The 19,024-nt window shown below is 39.0% G+C and overlaps 2 protein-coding genes and 1 long non-coding RNA gene across 6 annotated transcripts in view; all 3 read right to left on the bottom strand.

Annotated features, from left to right (window-relative positions):
• Window positions 1-1,992: 1,992 nt before the first annotated feature.
• Window positions 1,993-4,499, bottom strand: LOC140281464 (uncharacterized). Its single transcript, XR_011909751.1, has 4 exons — window positions 4,443-4,499; window positions 3,400-3,455; window positions 2,589-2,951; window positions 1,993-2,341 (listed from the first exon to the last, which is right to left on the bottom strand). It is a non-coding gene; the product is annotated as an uncharacterized lncRNA (long non-coding RNA).
• Window positions 4,500-8,429: 3,930 nt separating this feature from the next.
• Window positions 8,430-10,902, bottom strand: LOC140281462 (uncharacterized). The gene is made up of 4 exons (XM_072375898.1): window positions 10,846-10,902; window positions 9,824-9,879; window positions 9,013-9,375; window positions 8,430-8,765 (listed from the first exon to the last, which is right to left on the bottom strand). Exons 2-4 carry the CDS (start codon window positions 9,870-9,872, stop codon window positions 8,533-8,535), a joined length of 645 nt encoding a protein of 214 aa, XP_072231999.1. The 5' UTR covers window positions 9,873-9,879; window positions 10,846-10,902; the 3' UTR covers window positions 8,430-8,532.
• Window positions 10,903-15,045: 4,143 nt separating this feature from the next.
• LOC140281460 (uncharacterized) overlaps window positions 15,046-19,024 on the bottom strand; it is a 31,146-nt gene continuing 27,167 nt past the window's right edge. For 3 of the 4 annotated variants that reach the window (XM_072375897.1, XM_072375896.1, XM_072375895.1), the window contains exons 2-4: window positions 16,439-16,494; window positions 15,628-15,990; window positions 15,046-15,380 (exon numbers count right to left, since the gene is read on the bottom strand). In XM_072375897.1, coding sequence (XP_072231998.1) covers window positions 15,148-15,380; window positions 15,628-15,990; window positions 16,439-16,494 — 652 coding nt within the window. In that variant the 3' untranslated portion in view covers window positions 15,046-15,147. Of the gene's footprint in view, window positions 15,381-15,627; window positions 15,991-16,438; window positions 16,495-17,481; window positions 17,529-19,024 lie in introns of those variants that run through there. The other variant, XR_011909750.1, reaches the window with a different exon arrangement.

A 19,024-nucleotide genomic window follows, 5' to 3' on the forward strand; every position in this document is an offset into this window, starting at 1 on the left:
TTCATAAGAGTGTTGAATTATATCAGCTTAACTTTAATCACCTACAGTAGCCTGAGTCACTCTAATAAGCTGTTGATAACAGAATCCATCCTTTGGGCCATCTTTATGTTTTATCCTCAGCCAGCACATATTACATCATAAAATCAAGCTGTGAAAGCTTCAATAAATCAAAATCTATTTGCAAAGTTATGAAAACACTGAAGGTTGTTGAGACATGGCAAAGAAATGACGAAGTACTTTGTTCAAAAGGCAAAAAAGACATAAATTCTTAATGTTTGAGGAAATATTACAAAGCTCATTTTAATCAAACTTCAGGTTAAATCAGAGCCTGGTTAAAAAATGTATCTTTCCATGTTTTAAGCTGCCTTTTGCTGCATTTGATCTGATTGTGTAATGAAACTCAAACGTACTGTACACTCTTTAAATATGGCTGTAGAGGAGTCAGAACCTCAACATGAACAGTTTGCAGGACGAGTTCACTTTGACAAAGATGTCCTCAGAGAAGGACAAAAGTGAAGTGAGAACAGATGGTGGATTCAGCTCTGATGACTGATTTTAGCAGCCTTTTAATGAAAATAATTCTCCTTTCATTATCTGTTTGGATGTGTTTGTTCATGGAATATTTCGACTTCACATGAAACAAACAGATGTGTTTGGTTTCTTCAGAGCAGTGCAGAATCAGCCTGAACCTGAGACACCAAACAGCAGTTCCAGGAAGAATCGGGTTACATGTTGACACTGACAGCAGCAAACGTGTTCTTGTTCTGTGGTTTTTACTTCCTCACTTTTTCTGTAATGTAAAACAAACACAGAAACCACTCGTCTCTTCCTTTTGCATACTTTCTTCAGAGAGCGGCTGTAGTTCACAACTGATATACAAATTATTTACCTTAATGTAGGAAACAATGTTATTCCTGTTTAGAAGGAGCTGTGAAGCAGAATTCAACATGTTCCCCAGAATTAGGGAACATGAAATGGGATCAAACCACAGTAAAAGCAGTTAGTTTTATACAGCTGATAATGTGTAGTTGCTCTAATAATCCAGATACTTCAAATGAACAAGAGCCTGCATAGTTAAACCCGGAAGATTTAAATGATTAACCAAAGCACTCATCAGTCTGTTGTATCCCTTTTGAATGTAAAGTTTCAGATATTTTTAAAGGGAACCTGGTCAAATTTGATGACGTCTAAAGTTGTTCACTTTACTGAAGTCATGCATGTCTAAAACCTGTCTGCATGTAGCTGCTCTGTGCAGTGTGGCTCCTCTTTTTATATTTGTTTAATGCTTTGAGATTAATGTTTGTAGTATTGTTTTCATATTTATGTCCAGTCTGCATGGAAGTTTATTCCAGCAAATGCTTGTAGGTTGGTCCAGAGCACCATCTGACACAGTTTAGAGAGAAGCCTGCAGAGAGGAGAACAGCAGGAACAGTGGGAGGAGAAAAGGTGTAGTAGTTTTGGCTGGTGGGGGCTCCTATGAGCAGATGGTCTGCTCAGCTGCAAACTTAATAAACGTAAGTACAACAAATTTTATAGAATTCAATTCAAAAGAAAGAGATAGACAGACATTCCAGTAAGAGTAAGAGAATGTTGCTGAAATCCATTAATCAACCTTTAAAAGTTCAGTTTAACTTTAACTTTTAACTTTAATGTCTTAGTGTTAGAAACATGTTCCTGAGATCAAGTTAAACACCAGATGGAAATGAAAAGACAAAAATGTGTTTCAGCTCCAGATCCACATCTGATTTCAGCCGTTCATCGGGAAATCTGCATCTTCTGCACGTCTTCACACACATTAAACCCACATTACAAAACAGAATCAAGAGTCTTTATTGTCATTATACAAGATAACAAAATGTTCTTCAGACTCACGGCTTAAAGGCAAACTTTAAAGTAAAAAAAACTGTACACAAAAGTAAAAACACTGTACACAGACACAGAATCGTTAAAAAAATATATTTTTATCTTTTGATCTTTATATTTCATTTACTTGAGAAGAATAGTTTGCTTCTTTTTTTTTTAAGTGGACCTCCGGCACTGAAGACAGATGTTGAAAGAAGAGTATCTGTGTCCGTTAATTTGTAGCTCGGGTTTTTTCAACTGATGGTCAAACTCTGATGATAGAGTGGCTGCTGAAGGGTTGTTTCTTTGACACGTTCAGGAACTGATTTTCTCTTATTTTTATTCTCTCTGACATGAATAACACAAGATATAGCAATGATAAACAGAGGGAGTACTAATGCTGCTCCAAGTCCCACTGCAACATACAGGAAGGTATCTCCCTCTCTCTCTGGTTCTGGCTTTTTAGTTGGTCTCTGAGGTTGGAGCTCATCTGCCGCTTCTGTGATAAACATGTTTTTAGATTTTTTTTTTTTCATGTTTATCATCCAAAATCAAGCCATGGACAAATGATTTTTGTAAGTATGTTCTGTACATTGTATGTATGTAGTTGTAGAAAATATACAAACTTAAAAAATAATCCAGCTCTCTGCAGCCAAACTACTACTGTTTAACAGTTTAATATGAGAACATACAAACATCTTGTGAATGTAAAAAATGAAGAAAAAACCTCTATTGAGTCAACCTACCAGTGATGTTCAGCTGACAGCTGGCTGAGCCCCATCCATACTCTGTGTTCACTTGACATTTGTACAGACCAGAGTCCTCACTTCTGAGTCCGGACACATGAAGTCTGATTCGTCCTGCTCTGAGGGCATCTTTGTCATTCTGGACTCGACCTACAAACTGTTTATCTTGATACAATGAGGCCTCAACCCCCTTAAATACATGAAACACGGCTGAAAGTCTGTTATGAGTTGTAAGTTCACAGTAGATGAAAAGAGAGCTGGAGGAGCTGTCAGGTTTGGTTGTGAACGTCCACTCCAGTGTGATGTTCTGCTTCTCTTCTGCCTGATAGGAGCTCTGTGTCACATTCACCACAAATGTTGATGCTGAGGAGTCAGAGAGATATTACTGGGATTTCTACAGTGGTGGAAAGTTACTGAGTACATTTGAGCCATTCTCTTACTGTAAAAGTAGGTAACTGGCGACCGGTTATTAATTAAACCGCCACATTTTAAAAGATTAAACTATTTGTCAATTATTTAGTTACCCCAAAAATTTTGTTTTGTCCTTCTAACTAAATGTGATAAAGGATCAGACGTTTCCATGGTCTCAGTACTGTCTGAACTCTTCATCTTCTATATCAACAGCAGTGTAGCTTGATTGTATATGAACAATAAAGGTGAAATGTACTGAACATAAAGGGGGCTATGAAAACCACAACATAAATACAGAGTAGACTAAAGAGTCGGTGAAATTAAATTCTTACAGACTGAGTGAAAAAAAATCAAATCAGTCAGTTAACTCAAAGTGAGCTGAATAAGTCTGTAAACTGACCACAGATGCACGAGTTGAGGATGAGGAGCAGCAGGATCCTGAAGATCATCTTCTCCCTGTGAGAAGACAGAGGTCAAGAGTCATGAACACATGAGGTCAAAGTTCAGTCATTTCAGATAGAAAAAGGAAAATCTACTGTCTGACTACATTCAGTCATTACAACATCTGATCCTGTTCATCTTCCAGGTTATTACACACCACTGACCAAAGACCTTTCTGACTGAACTATATGAACCACAACCACTGCAGAAGCAGTCACAGTGAAAACCTGCTGTTTGGTCTTCTCTGTAAGCATGTCACACTTAAAAGTCAGAAGTGTTGCAGGACAACATTAATAACACAAGGAGGCGCTGTTTTACCTGACAAACATCTCTCTGATGGTCACCTCACTAAGTTAGGACAGAAAAACTCAGAGGTAAACTAATATATTGCTGATTGGAGAGAATGGTTGATTTACGACCTGCCCAGGGTGTATCCTGCCGCTCCCATAATGATAGCTGGGATAGGCTCCAGCCCCCCACAACCCTGAATTCGTTAACCTCGTCACGTTGTCCGGATTAATACCAGCACTCCACTCTGCCTCCCCGCTCCATACCTGTCTGCTCGCTTCGCTGCCATCCCGTAAAAAAACACACCACAGCCAGTGTCATTATTACCCTCCCTTTGTCGGAAACCTCCTGGAAACACACTAAGCCCTATTGCAGCAACTACCATTATTCAAGCACTCCTTGGACCCATTTAACTGTTCCTCCTCTCCCTTGAGCGATTGCTGGACTGGACTTTTCCTGTGGACCCACCTTATATCATTGTCCTAATAGATCAGTTTCCTTCTTCTATCTCTCAGTCTCAGTCTGCTCCTCGGTCCCTCCCTTTGAGTAGCTGTGACACTGAATGAGAACAACAAATGTCACAGATCTGGTAAACAGAAATAATATAATTAAATAAAATATGCTGTTTATCTGTCTTTCTACTGTCTTGACTGAAAACACTGAGGAAACACTGAAAATCCAACAATAAATTAGAAAAGAAGGCAAAATACTTACTATACACCACTTAGTCTTATGATAGGCCCAGGATATGCCTTCCTCTGGGTTCTCATGAGCCGTGATCTGCTCTCAATCTTTATACTCTGGTACAGTAGAAGTGGGAAGTGGCACTTTTGTGGTCAGGGTTGTTTAACACATTGTCTACTAAAAGCAAGTACACTAAAAGCACAGAGTTAAACCTTATTGATCATTTTATTTCATGTTTCCAGTTTCTTTGGAGGCTGAGAAACCCTGAAAAACTCACACTTTTCCTTGTTATTGCCTGTAAGATTAGTCATCAGCGTCACATTTACAGGTAATATGAGCAATGCTTTTCTAACTCAAATCCATTTACAGTACATACTGTCATGCAAAATAGAGGAAAAACATCAAATTAAGAGCACTTTTGCAAAGCACAGTAAATTATAAGTTTTAATACAATTCCATACATATCTCAAGGTCTTTAGTGACCTGAATACTTCTCAGCCTATAGGGTTCAAAAACATGGTATGAGCAATACAGATATTAGTTTATTAATAACACATAAAGGAAAAACACAGTAATAAAGAAAAACAGTAATAAAGAGGACACATAAGATACATTAATGTACGGCAGAACAACTTATCAGAATTATAACAGTAAAGTAAAAAGTGCATATTTCAGACATCATAAAGCTTCACAAGGTCTCATTTTGAAATAGTGGAAAAGGAACAATGCTTATATATGTGCTTTGATCAATGCTTATATGTGTGTCAGATTTAGCTTTATCGGCTCATTTTCATTTGCTGTTCCTGGATGACTGCAGCAGCTATATTTCATCAATAGGTTAATACTCTTGAGGGGTTGACAGCTGTGGAGCTGTCCTTCGTCTTCATTCAACTACTGGCATAAAAATCATGTTTTCTAGACTGAATGTGAATTTGTAAAAAGCACCAAACAACATCACGTCAGATATCAGTATCCCTATAATGTGGAGGCCAATCTGTCCTCGACTTCCTGTGTTTGATGTCTCAGGTTTTCTCTCAAGTTCAGGCTGAATTCTCACTTCTGAAAAGAGACCACACACATCTGTTTCAGACATGTGACAGTGAACCATTCAAAAGGGGAATCATTCAAAAGGGAAACCAAAACAGAAAAATGGTCTCTATTTATTGACAAAAATGGATGACAACAAAAAGAAAACAAAAGCTGCTGAAATAAGGGTCAACTTACCACTGACATTCAGTTGACATCTTCCAGAGCTGAAGCCATAATCTGTCTTCACATCACACACATACAGACCAGAGTCCTCAGTTTTAAGTCTGGACACATGAAGCCTGATTCGTCCGTCTCTGAGGACGTCTTTGTCACTCTGGACTCGTCCTGCAAACTGTTCATGCTGAGACTCTGACACCTCCACACCATCATGTACACGATACAGGACTGAGACTCTGCGATTAGTTACCAAGCTACAAAGAAACTGCTGAAAGTTGATGGAGCTGTCAGGTTTGGTTTTGAACATCCACTCCAGTGTGACGTTGTGGTTCTCCTCAGCCTGATAGGAGCTCTGTGGTACATCCACCACAAATGTGGATGCTGAGGAGACAGAGAGGAGCAGACACACTGAGAACTGGAACATGCTTCTATAAGGGTTTCTGTCACATGACGGTTTCTGTGCTGTCACAGGTCATGTCTGACATTAATAAATAAACAATAAGGCATAAGAAAGTCCTTCGTAAAGCTGGAACTGCTTATTATTCATCATTGATTGAAGAGAATAAGAACAATCCCAGGTTTTTTTTCAGCACTGTAGCCAGATTAACGAAGAGTCTCAGCAGTGACGATTTCTTGATATTCTTTACCAATAAAACTTAGAGAAGATTAATGGAATATCACTATAATCACTAATGTATCATCAAGCGCAGCAGCTTTAGAAGTTTCTTTAGAACCTGATTTGTATTTAGATAGTTTCTACCCAGTTGATCTCTCTAAGCGGACAACAGCAATATCTAAACCATCAACTTGTATTTTAGACCCAATCCCAACCAGACTGTTCAAGGTGGTTTTCCCCTTAATCAACACTTCCATATTGGATTTAATCAATCTGTATTTGTTGACAGGATATGTATGTCACGTTTTATGTTTTGGTTATCATGTTTTCAGGTTCTTTTTCGTGTTTTCAGGTTTCTAGGTTAATTTCTGCTATGTTTTTTCCCCTGTCACTTAGTTTCACTCAAGTTACCTGTTTTCTGTTCCATGGCTGCACCTCGTCACCAATCACCTCCCCACTGTATTTAGTTTCCAGGTTCACTCATAGCCATTGCGAAATCCTCACTTTACCTTGCATGATCATGCCACGGATGTCAAGTCAGGTTTTGCCTCACAGTCTTGTTAAACCATAGTCTTGTTTTTTGTACTATAGTTCGACAGTCTTGTTTTGCCTCTCGTTAATCCATAGTCTTGTTTTTCTTTTTCTACAGTTAAGTATTTTGATAACCGGCTCAGCCGCTTCCTTGGTTCTTGTGCTTTTTGTTTTTTGTGAATAAATCTTGAGTTTTTAGGCAGTCTGCACCTGGGTCCTCCCTTCTCGCACCACGTTTCTTGACAATGTACATCTGGCTTTTAAGGTTGATGTAATTAAACCTTCATTCAAAAAAATACTCTTGATTCAGAAGTGTTAGCTAATTATCCACCTATATTCAAGAGTCATGAACACATGAGGTCAAAGTTCAGTCATTACAGGTAGAAGAAGGTAAATCTACAGTCTGACCTCATTCAATCATTGCAACATCTGATCCTGTTCATCTTCCTGGTTATTACACACCACTGACCAAAGACCTTTCTGACTGAACTATATGAACCACAACCACTGCAGAAGCAGTCACAATTAAAACCTGCTGTTTGGTCTTCTCTGTAAGCATGTCACACTTAAAAAGTCAGAAGTGTTGCAGGATATCATTAATAACACAAGGAGGCGCTGTTTTACCTGACAAACATTTCTCTGATGGTCACCTCACCAAATCAGGAGAGATTAAGTGATAGTTTTTTTTTTCAACAATTACACAATTGACAATTTCTGAGAAAAACACAATTCTTATTAAACTTCTCACGATCCTTCTGACTTTTTTGGGTTTTAAGCAGGAGGTGTCAGAAAAGTTACCACAGGGATAACTGGCTTGTGGCGGCCAAGCGTTCATAGCGACGTCGCGTTTTGATCCTTCGATGTCGGCTCTTCCTATCATTGTGAAGCAGAATTCACCAAGCGTTGGATTGTTCACCCACTAATAGGGAACGTGAACTGGGTTTAGACCATTGTGAGACAGGTTAGTTTTACCCTACTGAACTATATTGAAAGTTTCATTCAATATGTTCAAGGATTCGTTCCAGGCATAAAAAGATTAATTTCCTGAATGGCATGTCATAATCTACATATACATACATGTTAACAGACATTTGTATCAAACAATAATAGCTGAAGATGACAACACAATAATGAAGACCACAGCACAAACCTGACAGCAGCTTTGTTTTAAGATGCTCACTTGTTTGGAAGCTGTGCCTCTTCGGCTGGATTGCAGAACAGAAATAAGAACATGTGAACAGCTGAACAGTGTCTAAACGCTGGAAGTCCCGGAGCTGCTGTGACTTTTATCAAACCAGTTTGGTCAGTTTGAGTTCAAATTCGTCAGAATTCGATTAACAGATAAAGGGGGAGGAAGGGGTGAAACAAAAACAAAAACTGATGCTTGAATTCATTTTCTGATGGCTCACAGGATAACATACATCGTTTGGATTCTTGTGTTCAGAAGCTGATTAGTATCAGTTTTACTGACGTCTCCACTTATAGTTCATGAGAGTGTTGTTTTCAAAAGTTTGGCTGAAACGACTTACAGTAATCTTGAGTTACTCTGTTGTTTACAGAATCCATCACTTGGGCTATTTCTACTTTTCATCCTCAACCACAGTAACCTGAGGCACATGTAGTTAAACAGCAGAAAATTTTTATTCTTTCTATTGTACATTTTTGGTCATTTTTTTACACAAGTGGACTTTTGGCACTGAAGACAGATGTTGAAGGAAAAGTCTTTGTGTCCATTCATTTGCAGCTTGGGTTTTTTTTAACTGATGGTCAAACTCTGATGATAGAGTGGCTGCTGAAGGGTTGTTTCTTGACACGTTCAGGAACTGATTTTCTCTTATTTCTATTCTCTCTGACATGAATAACACAAGATATAGCAATGATAAACAGAGGGAGTACTAATGCTGCTCCAAGTCCCACTCCAACATACAGGAAGGTATCTTCCTCTCTCTCTGGTTCTGGCTTTTTAGTTGGTCTCTGAGGTTGAAGCTCATCTGCCGCTTCTGTGATAAACATGTTTTTAGATTTTTTTTTTTTCATGTTTATTATCCAAAATCAAGCCATGGACAAATGATTTTTGTAAGTATGTTCTGTACATTGTATGTATGTAGTTGTAGAAAATATACAAACTTAAAAAATAATCCAGCTCTCTGCAGCCAAACTACTACTGTTTAACAGTTTAATATGAGAACATACAAACATCTTGTGAATGTAAAAAATGAAGAAAAAACCTCTATTGAGTCAACCTACCAGTGATGTTCAGCTGACAGCTGGCTGAGCCCCATCCATACTCTGTGTTCACTTGACATTTGTACAGACCAGAGTCCTCACTTCTGAGTCCGGACACATGAAGTCTGATTCGTCCTGCTCTGAGGGCATCTTTGTCATTCTGGACTCGACCTACAAACTGTTTATCTTGATACAATGAGGCCTCAACCCCCTTAAATACATGAAACACGGCTGAAAGTCTGTTATGAGTTGTAAGTTCACAGTAGATGAAAAGAGAGCTGGAGGAGCTGTCAGGTTTGGTTGTGAACGTCCACTCCAGTGTGATGTTCTGCTTCTCTTCTGCCTGATAGGAGCTCTGTGTCACATTCACCACAAATGTTGATGCTGAGGAGACAGAGAGATATTACTGGGATTTCTACAGTGGTGGAAAGTTACTGAGTACATTTGAGCCATTCTCTTACTGTAAAAGTAGGTAACTGGCGACCGGTTATTAATTAAACCGCCACATTTTAAAAGATTAAACTATTTGTCAATTATTTAGTTACCCCAAAAATTTTGTTTTGTCCTTCTAACTAAATGTGGTAAAGGAACAGAAGTTTCCATGGTCTCAGTACTGTCTGAACTCTTCATCTTCTATATCAACAGCAGTATAGCTTGATTGTATATGAACAATAAAGGTGAAATGTACTGAACATAGACGGGGCAATGAAAACCACAACATAAATACAGAGTAGACTAAAGAGTCGGTGAAATTAAATTCTTACAGACTGAGTGAAAAAAAATCAAATCAGTCAGTTAACTCAAAGTGAGCTGAATAAATCTGTAAACTGACCACAGATGCACGAGTTGAGGATGAGGAGCAGCAGGATCCTGAAGATCATCTTCTCCCTGTGAGAAGACAGAGGTCAAGAGTCATGAACACATGAGGTCAAAGTTCAGTCATTTCAGATAGAAAAAGGAAAATCTACTGTCTGACTACATTCAGTCATTACAACATCTGATCCTGTTCATCTTCCTGGTTATTACACACCACTGACCAAAGACCTTTCTGACTGAACTATATGAACCACAACCACTGCAGAAGCAGTCACAGTGAAAACCTGCTGTTTGGTCTTCTCTGTCAACATGTCACACTTAAAAGTCAGAAGTGTTGCAGGACAACATTAATAACACAGGGAGGCGCTGTTTTACCTGACAAACATCTCTCTGATGGTCACCTCACTAAGTTAAACTAATATATTGCTGATTGGAGAGAATGGTTGATTTACGACCTGCCCAGGGTGTATCCTGCCGCTCCCATAATGATAGCTGGGATAGGCTCCAGCCCCCCACAACCCTGAATTCGTTAACCTCGTCACGTTGTCCGGATTAATACCAGCACTCCACTCTGCCTCCCCGCTCCATACCTGTCTGCTCGCTTCGCTGCCATCCCGTAAAAAAACACACCACAGCCAGTGTCATCATTACCCTCCCTTTGTCGGAAACCTCCTGGAAACACACTAAGCCCTATTGCAGCAACTACCATTATTCAAGCACTCCTTGGACCCATTTAACTGTTCCTCCTCTCCCTTGAGCGATTGCTGGACTGGACTTTTCCTGTGGACCCACCTTATATCATTGTCCTAATAGATCAGTTTCCTTCTTCTATCTCTCAGTCTCAGTCTGCTCCTCGGTCCCTCCCTTTGAGTAGCTGTGACACTGAATGAGAACAACAAATGTCACAGATCTGGTAAACAGAAATAATATAATTAAATAAAATATGCTGTTTATCTGTCTTTCTACTGTCTTGACTGAAAACACTGAGGAAACACTGAAAATCCAACAATAAATTAGAAAAGAAGGCAAAATACTTACTATACACCACTTAGTCTTATGATAGGCCCAGGATATGCCTTCCTCTGGGTTCTCATGAGCCGTGATCTGCTCTCAATCTTTATACTCTGGTACAGTAGAAGTGGGAAGTGGCACTTTTGTGGTCAGGGTTGTTTAACACATTGTCTACTAAAAGCAAGTACACTAAAAGCACAGAGTTAAACCTTATTGATCATTTTATTTCATGTTTCCAGTTTCTTTGGAGGCTGAGAAACCCTGAAAAACTCACACTTTTCCTTGTTATTGCCTGTAAGATTAGTCATCAGCGTCACATTTACAGGTAATATGAGCAATGCTTTTCTAACTCAAATCCATTTACAGTACATACTGTCATGCAAAATAGAGGAAAAACATCAAATTAAGAGCACTTTTGCAAAGCACAGTAAATTATAAGTTTTAATACAATTCCATACATATCTCAAGGTCTTTAGTGACCTGAATACTTCTCAGCCTATAGGGTTCAAAAACATGGTATGAACAATACAGATATTAGTTTATTAATAACACATAAAGGAAAAACACAGTAATAAAGAAAAACAGTAATAAAGAGGACACATAAGATACATTAATGTACGGCAGAACAACTTATCAGAATTATAACAGTAAAGTAAAAAGTGCATATTTCAGACATCATAAAGCTTCACAAGGTCTCATTTTGAAATAGTGGGAAAGGAACAATGCTTATATATGTGCTTTGATCATGCTTATATGTGTGTCAGATTTAGCTTTATCGGCTCATTTTCATTTGCTGTTCCTGGATGACTGCAGCAGCTATATTTCATCAATAGGTTAATACTCTTGAGGGGTTGACAGCTGTGGAGCTGTCCTTCGTCTTCATTCAACTACTGGCATAAAAATCATGTTTTCTAGACTGAATGTGAATTTGTAAAAAGCACCAAACAACATCACGTCAGATATCAGTATCCCTATAATGTGGAGGCCAATCTGTCCTCGACTTCCTGTGTTTGATGTCTCAGGTTTTCTCTCAAGTTCAGGCTGAATTCTCACTTCTGAAAAGAGACCACACACATCTGTTTCAGACATGTGACAGTGAACCATTCAAAAGGGGAATCATTCAAAAGGGAAACCAAAACAGAAAAATGGTCTCTATTTATTGACAAAAATGGATGACAACAAAAAGAAAACAAAAGCTGCTGAAATAAGGGTCAACTTACCACTGACATTCAGTTGACATCTTCCAGAGCTGAAGCCATAATCTGTCTTCACATCACACACATACAGACCAGAGTCCTCAGTTTTAAGTCTGGACACATGAAGCCTGATTCGTCCGTCTCTGAGGACGTCTTTGTCACTCTGGACTCGTCCTGCAAACTGTTCATGCTGAGACTCTGACACCTCCACACCATCATGTACACGATACAGGACTGAGACTCTGCGATTAGTTACCAAGCTACAAAGAAACTGCTGAAAGTTGATGGAGCTGTCAGGTTTGGTTTTGAACATCCACTCAAGTGTGACGTTGTGGTTCTCCTCAGCCTGATAGGAGCTCTGTGGTACATCCACCACAAATGTGGATGCTGAGGAGACAGAGAGGAGCAGACACACTGAGAACTGGAACATGCTTCTATAAGGGTTTCTGTCACATGACGGTTTCTGTGCTGTCACAGGTCATGTCTGACATTAATAAATAAACAATAAGGCATAAGAAAGTCCTTCGTAAAGCTGGAACTGCTTATTATTCATCATTGATTGAAGAGAATAAGAACAATCCCAGGTTTCTTTTCAGCACTGTAGCCAGATTAACGAAGAGTCTCAGCAGTGACGATTTCTTGATATTCTTTACCAATAAAACTTAGAGAAGATTAATGGAATATCACTATTATCACTAATGTATCATCAAGCGCAGCAGCTTTAGAAGTTTCTTTAGAACCTGATTTGTATTTAGATAGTTTCTGCCCAGTTGATCTCTCTAAGCTGACAACAGCAATATCTAAACCATCAACTTGTATTTTAGACCCAATCTCAACCGGACTGTTCAAGGTGGTTTTCCCCTTAATCAACACTTCCATATTGGATTTAATCAATCTGTATTTGTTGACAGGATATGTATGTCACGTTTTATGTTTTGGTTATCATGTTTTCAGGTTCTTTTTCGTGTTTTCAGGTTTCTAGGTTAATTTCTGCTATGTTTTTTCCCCTGTCACTTAGTTTCACTCAAGTTACCTGTTTTCTGTTCCATGGCTGCACCTCGTCACCAATCACCTCCCCACTGTATTTAGTTTCCAGGTTCACTCATAGCCATTGCGAAATCCTCACTTTACCTTGCATGATCATGCCACGGATGTCAAGTCAGGTTTTGCCTCACAGTCTTGTTAAACCATAGTCTTGTTTTTTGTACTATAGTTCGACAGTCTTGTTTTGCCTCTCGTTAATCCATAGTCTTGTTTTTCTTTTTCTACAGTTAAGTATTTTGATAACCGGCTCAGCCGCTTCCTTGGTTCTTGTGCTTTTTGTTTTTTGTGAATAAATCTTGAGTTTTTAGGCAGTCTGCACCTGGGTCCTCCCTTCTCGCACCACGTTTCTTGACAATGTACATCTGGCTTTTAAGGTTGATGTAATTAAACCTTCATTCAAAAAAATACTCTTGATTCAGAAGTGTTAGCTAATTATCCACCTATATCCAATCTCCCTTTTTTGTCCAAATTTCTTGAAAAAATTGTTGCAATATCTGATAATCTTAAAGTTTTATATTAAAAACCTGAGAAGGAAATACATAAAACATTCAGACATTAAAGCTGTAGCTGTAGCTGTAAACTGACCACAGTTACATGAGCTGAGGATGAGGAGCAGCAGGATCCTGAAGATCATCTCCTCCCTGTGTGAAGACACAGAGGTCAAGAGTCATGAACACATGAGGTCAAAGTTCAGTCATTACAGGTAGAAGAAGGTAAATCTACAGTCTGACCTCATTCAATCATTGCAACATCTGATCCTGTTCATCTTCCTGGTTATTACACACCACTGACCAAAAACCTTTCTGACTGAACTATATGAACCACAACCACTGCAGAAGCAGTCACAATTAAAACCTGCTGTTTGGTCTTCTCTGTAAGCATGTCACACTTAAAAAGTCAGAAGTGTTGCAGGATAACATTAATAACACAAGGAGGCGCTGTTTTACCTGACAAACATTTCTCTGATGGTCACCTCACCAAATCAGGAGAGATTAAGTGATAGTTTTTTTTTCAACAATTACACAATTGACAATTTCTGAGAAAAACACAATTCTTATTAAACTTCTCACGATCCTTCTGACTTTTTTGGGTTTTAAGCAGGAGGTGTCAGAAAAGTTACCACAGGGATAACTGGCTTGTGGCGGCCAAGCGTTCATAGCGACGTCGCGTTTTGATCCTTCGATGTCGGCTCTTCCTATCATTGTGAAGCAGAATTCACCAAGCGTTGGATTGTTCACCCACTAATAGGGAACGTGAACTGGGTTTAGACCATTGTGAGACAGGTTAGTTTTACCCTACTGAACTATATTCAAAGTTTCATTCAATATGTTCAAGGATTCGTTCCAGGCATAAAAAGATTAATTTCCTGAATGGCATGTCATAATCTACATATACATACATGTTAACAGACATTTGTATCAAACAATAATAGCTGAAGATGACAACACAATAATGAAGACCACAGCACAAACCTGACAGCAGCTTTGTTTTAAGATGCTCACTTGCTTGGAAGCTGTGCCTCTTCGGCTGGATTGCAGAACAGAAATAAGAACATGTGAACAGCTGAACAGTGTCTAAACGCTGGAAGTCCCGGAGCTGCTGTGACTTTTATCAAACCAGTTTGGTCAGTTTGAGTTCAAATTCGTCAGAATTCGATTAACAGATAAAGGGGGAGGAAGGGGTGAAACAAAAACAAAAACTGATGCTTGAATTCATTTTCTGATGGCTCACAGGATAACATACATCGTTTGGATTCTTGTGTTCAGAAGCTGATTAGTATCAGTTTTACTGACGTCTCCACTTATAGTTCATGAGAGTGTTGTTTTCAAAAGTTTGGCTGAAACGACTTACAGTAATCTTGAGTTACTCTGTTGTTTACAGAATCCATCACTTGGGCTATTTCTACTTTTCATCCTCAACCACAGTAACCTGAGGCACATGTAGTTAAACAGCAGAAAATTTTTATTCTTTCTATTGTACATTTTTGGTCATTTTTTTACACAAGTGGACTTTTGGCACTGAAGACAGATGTTGAAGGAAAAGTCTTTGTGTCCATTCATTTGCAGCTTGGGTTTTTTTTAACTGATGGTCAAACTCTGATGATAGAGTGGCTGCTGAAGGGTTGTTTCTTGACACGTTCAGGAACTGATTTTCTCTTATTTCTATTCTCTCTGACATGAATAACACAAGATATAGCAATGATAAACAGAGGGAGTACTAATGCTGCTCCAAGTCCCACTGCAACATACAGGAAGGTATCTCCCTCTCTCTCTGGTTCTGGCTTTTTAGTTGGTCTCTGAGGTTGGAGCTCATCTGCCGCTTCTGTGATAAACATGTTTTTAGATTTTTTTTTTTTCATGTTTATTATCCAAAATCAAGCCATGGACAAATGATTTTTGTAAGTATGTTCTGTACATTGTATGTATGTAGTTGTAGAAAATATACAAACTTAAAAAATAATCCAGCTCTCTGCAGCCAAACTACTACTGTTTAACAGTTTAATATGAGAACATACAAACATCTTGTGAATGTAAAAAATGAAGAAAAAACCTCTATTGAGTCAACCTACCAGTGATGTTCAGCTGACAGCTGGCTGAGCCCCATCCATACTCTGTGTTCACTTGACATTTGTACAGACCAGAGTCCTCACTTCTGAGTCCGGACACATGAAGTCTGATTCGTCCTCCTCTGAGGGCATCTTTGTCATTCTGGACTCGACCTACAAACTGTTTATCTTGATACAATGAGGCCTCAACCCCCTTAAATACATGAAACACGGCTGAAAGTCTGTTATGAGTTGTAAGTTCACAGTAGATGAAAAGAGAGCTGGAGGAGCTGTCAGGTTTGGTTGTGAACGTCCACTCCAGTGTGATGTTCTGCTTCTCTTCTGCCTGATAGGAGCTCTGTGTCACATTCACCACAAATGTTGATGCTGAGGAGTCAGAGAGATATTACTGGGATTTCTACAGTGGTGGAAAGTTACTGAGTACATTTGAGCCATTCTCTTACTGTAAAAGTAGGTAACTGGCGACCGGTTATTAATTAAACCGCCACATTTTAAAAGATTAAACTATTTGTCAATTATTTAGTTACCCCAAAAATTTTGTTTTGTCCTTCTAACTAAATGTGGTAAAGGAACAGAAGTTTCCATGGTCTCAGTACTGTCTGAACTCTTCATCTTCTATATCAACAGCAGTATAGCTTGATTGTATATGAACAATAAAGGTGAAATGTACTGAACATAGACGGGGCAATGAAAACCGCAACATAAATACAGAGTAGACTAAAGAGTCGGTGAAATTAAATTCTTACAGACTGAGTGAAAAAAAATCAAATCAGTCAGTTAACTCAAAGTGAGCTGAATAAATCTGTAAACTGACCACAGATGCACGAGTTGAGGATGAGGAGCAGCAGGATCCTGAAGATCATCTTCTCCCTGTGAGAAGACAGAGGTCAAGAGTCATGAACACATGAGGTCAAAGTTCAGTCATTTCAGATAGAAAAAGGAAAATCTACTGTCTGACTACATTCAGTCATTGCAACATCTGATCCTGTTCATCTTCCTGGTTATTACACACCACTGACCAAAGACCTTTCTGACTGAACTATATGAACCACAACCACTGCAGAAGCAGTCACAGTGAAAACCTGCTGTTTGGTCTTCTCTGTAAGCATGTCACACTTAAAAGTCAGAAGTGTTGCAGGACAACATTAATAACACAAGAAGGCGCTGTTTTACCTGACAAACATCTCTCTGATGGTCACCTCACTAAGTTAGGACAGAAAAACTCAGAGGTAAACTAATATATTGCTGATTGGAGAGAATGGTTGATTTACGACCTGCCCAGGATGTATCCTGCCGCTCCCATAATGATAGCTGGGATAGGCTCCAGCCCCCCACAACCCTGAATTCGTTAACCTCGTCACGTTGTCCGGATTAATACCAGCACTCCACTCTGCCTCCCCGCTCCATACCTGTCTGCTCGCTTCGCTGCCATCCCGTAAAAAAACACACCACAGCCAGTGTCATTATTACCCTCCCTTTGTCGGAAACCTCCTGGAAACACACTAAGCCCTATTGCAGCAACTACCATTATTCAAGCACTCCTTGGACCCATTTAACTGTTCCTCCTCTCCCTTGAGCGATTGCTGGACTGGACTTTTCCTGTGGACCCACCTTATATCATTGTCCTAATAGATCAGTTTCCTTCTTCTATCTCTCAGTCTCAGTCTGCTCCTCGGTCCCTCCCTTTGAGTAGCTGTGACACTGAATGAGAACAACAAATGTCACAGATCTGGTAAACAGAAATAATATAATTAAATAAAATATGCTGTTTATCTGTCTTTCTACTGTCTTGACTGAAAACACTGAGGAAACACTGAAAATCCAACAATAAATTAGAAAAGAAGGCAAAATACTTACTATACACCACTTAGTCTTATGATAGGCCCAGGATATGCCTTCCTCTGGGTTCTCATGAGCCGTGATCTGCTCTCAATCTTTATACTCTGGTACAGTAGAAGTGGGAAGTGGCACTTTTGTGGTCAGGGTTGTTTAACACATTGTCTACTAAAAGCAAGTACACTAAAAGCACAGAGTTAAACCTTATTGATCATTTTATTTCATGTTTCCAGTTTCTTTGGAGGCTGAGAAACCCTGAAAAACTCACACTTTTCCTTGTTATTGCCTGTAAGATTAGTCATCAGCGTCACATTTACAGGTAATATGAGCAATGCTTTTCTAACTCAAATCCATTTACAGTACATACTGTCATGCAAAATAGAGGAAAAACATCAAATTAAGAGCACTTTTGCAAAGCACAGTAAATTATAAGTTTTAATACAATTCCATACATATCTCAAGGTCTTTAGTGACCTGAATACTTCTCAGCCTATAGGGTTCAAAAACATGGTATGAACAATACAGATATTAGTTTATTAATAACACATAAAGGAAAAACACAGTAATAAAGAAAAACAGTAATAAAGAGGACACATAAGATACATTAATGTACGGCAGAACAACTTATCAGAATTATAACAGTAAAGTAAAAAGTGCATATTTCAGACATCATAAAGCTTCACAAGGTCTCATTTTGAAATAGTGGGAAAGGAACAATGCTTATATATGTGCTTTGATCATGCTTATATGTGTGTCAGATTTAGCTTTATCGGCTCATTTTCATTTGCTGTTCCTGGATGACTGCAGCAGCTATATTTCATCAATAGGTTAATACTCTTGAGGGGTTGACAGCTGTGGAGCTGTCCTTCGTCTTCATTCAACTACTGGCATAAAAATCATGTTTTCTAGACTGAATGTGAATTTGTAAAAAGCACCAAACAACATCACGTCAGATATCAGTATCCCTATAATGTGGAGGCCAATCTGTCCTCGACTTCCTGTGTTTGATGTCTCAGGTTTTCTCTCAAGTTCAGGCTGAATTCTCACTTCTGAAAAGAGACCACACACATCTGTTTCAGACATGTGACAGTGAACCATTCAAAAGGGGAATCATTCAAAAGGGAAACCAAAACAGAAAAATGGTCTCTATTTATTGACAAAAATGGATGACAACAAAAAGAAAACAAAAGCTGCTGAAATAAGGGTCAACTTACCACTGACATTCAGTTGACATCTTCCAGAGCTGAAGCCATAATCTGTCTTCACATCACACACATACAGACCAGAGTCCTCAGTTTTAAGTCTGGACACATGAAGCCTGATTCGTCCGTCTCTGAGGACGTCTTTGTCACTCTGGACTCGTCCTGCAAACTGTTCATGCTGAGACTCTGACACCTCCACACCATCATGTACACGATACAGGACTGAGACTCTGCGATTAGTTACCAAGCTACAAAGAAACTGCTGAAAGTTGATGGAGCTGTCAGGTTTGGTTTTGAACATCCACTCAAGTGTGACGTTGTGGTTCTCCTCAGCCTGATAGGAGCTCTGTGGTACATCCACC

This window comes from Leuresthes tenuis, unplaced genomic scaffold (genome assembly GCF_036924035.1).
Source record: "Leuresthes tenuis unplaced genomic scaffold, fLeuTen1.0.hap1 SCAF_22, whole genome shotgun sequence".
In the NCBI taxonomy this organism is placed as follows: domain Eukaryota; kingdom Metazoa; phylum Chordata; class Actinopteri; order Atheriniformes; family Atherinopsidae; genus Leuresthes; species Leuresthes tenuis.